At 63.3% G+C, this 2640-nt stretch overlaps 1 protein-coding gene across 1 annotated transcript in view; it reads right to left on the minus strand.

Annotated features, from left to right (window-relative positions):
- Positions 1 to 2640, minus strand: part of CROCC (ciliary rootlet coiled-coil, rootletin) — a 54477-nt gene that overhangs the window by 9533 nt on the left and 42304 nt on the right. The window contains exons 16-17 of the mRNA XM_021715340.1: positions 1255 to 1448; positions 860 to 987 (exon numbers count right to left, since the gene is read on the minus strand). Of these exons, the coding sequence (XP_021571015.1) occupies positions 860 to 987; positions 1255 to 1448 (322 nt within the window). The remainder of the gene's footprint in view (positions 1 to 859; positions 988 to 1254; positions 1449 to 2640) is intronic.

Raw genomic sequence — 2640 nt, forward strand, 5'->3', positions numbered from 1 at the left:
ACTCACCTCAGCCTCCCAAAGGCGCGGGATTACAGGCTGAGCCACCGAGCCCAGCACCACCCTGTTCTTGACTGAGCGCTTACTGTGGGGCAGGCGCCTGGCTGAGTACCCTCTGGATGTAATCTCACTTTGTCTTCATGACACACCCAGCTCGACTATCCTCATCCCACTTGCAGGTGAGGCAGTGAGGCTCACAGGGGCTCGAGCTTCCTCCAAGCTGCCCAGCTGTACACAGAGTACTCCTCTAATGACTGACAGCCCAGCATGAGCCGTCAGCACACACGGGGGTCACTATGGGAAGGCACCGCCCACCACGGACCACCTAAAAACCACCTCCCACGTTGGACGCCGCAGCCTTCCCTTCCGTTCTGTCTGGTCAGGTGTAGTTGGACAGGAAGACTAATTTCCAAGACCCAAGCAGGCGCTCAGTTCGTGTTAAGTGAGCGGGAAGAAGCCATGGGTTCAGAGCCAGGTGGGGAACACGGGGGAGGCAGGGCCGAGATTGTGGGGCCAGGAACAAAGCCAGAAAAGAGCCAACAGCTCCACAGAGAACGTGAGCTCTCATAGCAGGCCAAGCCAAGCGCTGTGCTGAGGCTTTTGTGTGCCTTTGTCACCTCATCCTGGCAGCAAGCTTAGAGGGTGGGAACGATCTCCTCTAACTCTAAGTGGAGTCTGCAGCCCAGAGAGGGAAGGGAATTGCTTGAGGACAGATCAGATCATAGTGATCCCCAGTGCAGGACTGGAACCCAGGCCAGCCAGGCTCTCACACCAGTGCCCCCAACTTCCGTGAGGCCCCAGAACTCAACAGGCTGCAGTCTGGGCTGGAGCCTGGTGTTCCCCCCAGCCCAGGCCCTCGTACCCGTCAGGGCCTCCTTGGCCAGCAGCAGGGCCTGCCCATCAGCCTCCAGCTGCTCCCGGCGGGCCTCGAGCTGGGTCAGCTGCCGCTGCACTTCAAACACGCTGCTCTCCAGGGCTTCCTTCTCCAAGCTGCATGCAACACATACAGTCCCTGAGGCCTCGGAACTCAGCCTCCCCAGCCCCAGGAAACTGTGGATCTCAGGGCGTGGCCAGGCGTGGACCCAGTGCCAGCCTACCTGACCAGCCGGCCCACGCTCCCTGGGGCCTGAGCCACAGCCAGGATGTGTTGGCAGCCAGCTCCTGAGCAACTGTCCTGGGGACTGACACCTGGGCGTGGCCGGTTGTGGCGGGGCCCCGGAGGACCCCTGGGGTGGCTGGACAGAGCCTAGGGCTTACCGAAGGCGTGTGGCCTCCTCCGACAGGGTCCGGCCTTCACGCTCTGCGGCTGCCAGCTGCACGGCCAGGCCGGCCCGCTCCCTGGCCAGCGCCTCCTTCTCCCGGGCCGCTCGCTCCAGCGCCTCCACCTGCCGCTGCGACTCCCGCCGGGCCTGCTCCAGCTCCTGCTCCCGCCCGCTCAGCTGCCGGGAGAGCTGGCCCCGTCCAGGAACCGTGAGCACTGCTCCCAGTATCCCCGGCCTGTCTACCGTGCAGCACCCCAACCCTGGCCCCATCCAGGGATCGTGAGCACCACTCCCAGTAGCCCTGGCCTGTCCACCATGGATCACCCCACCTCTGGCCCATCTAAGGACCACGAGCTTCACTCCCAGCACCCCCAGCCTGTCCAACATGGAGCACCCCAACCTTGGTCCCATCTAGGGACCGTGAGCACCACTCCCAGCACCCCCAGCCTGTCCTCCATGGAGCACCCCACCTCTGGCCCATCCAAGGATCGTGAGCACTGCTCCCAGTACCCCCGACCTGTCTACTATGCAGCACCCCAAACCTGGCTGCATCCAGGGACCATGAGCACTGCTCCCAGTGCCCATCTGCCTGTCCTCTATGCGGCACCCCATCTCTGGCCCCGTACAGGGACTGTGAGCACAGTTCCCAGCATCCGCAGTCTGTCTACCATGCAGAATCCCAACTCTGGACCTGACAGGCAGCAGGCCTGGGTTTGAGCCCAGGCTCTGCCCTGCTGTGCTAGATGCAGTAGGCAAACCACAGCCCTCTCCAGACCCACAGTGCACATGCATGCAGATGTGAGGTCCTCGCTCAGCTCCAGGAGCAGCAGGACCCCTTCTTCACCCCAAAACCTGCAGACAAGCTGGGAACTCAGCCATCCTCAGGAAACTGCAGCCCGCTTTCTGCACCCCTGCCCCAGCCTCTGGGGACCCCTCCCAGGAACCTGGGCCCTCCAGGACAGACTTTGCACGCAGGTCCCTGCCCTGAAGCTCTGGGGTCCCTTCCAGCTATGATGTCCCCAAAAGCCTAAGAGTCCAATCTCAAGGTCTTGGCCCGTTACCACAGTTAATCTGCACCGTGGGGTTGCCTGCCAGGTGTTTTGCCCAGTTTCCTTGCGCTCCCTGCAGCCTCTCCCTTTGTGCCAGGAACTCTCAGCCCATGCTCCAGGTGGATGACAGAGGCAGAGGGAGGGTGGGGCGGCCTGTCCCGGGTCCCCAGTCAGCAGGTGGGGCTGTATTTAACCCAGGTGGGCTCCTGAGCCTGCGACTCACCCTGGGACCAAACGCAGGAGGCTGGGAGCTGGCCCACACCCCCGCCCCCCGTCTCCGCCAACACAGCGCTCAGCCCACCTGGGCCAGCTGCCCCTGCAGCCGGCTCTGC

Source organism: Carlito syrichta, unplaced genomic scaffold (genome assembly GCF_000164805.1).
Source record: "Carlito syrichta isolate Samal-C Ts95f unplaced genomic scaffold, Tarsius_syrichta-2.0.1 Scaffold307017, whole genome shotgun sequence".
Taxonomy (NCBI): domain Eukaryota; kingdom Metazoa; phylum Chordata; class Mammalia; order Primates; family Tarsiidae; genus Carlito; species Carlito syrichta.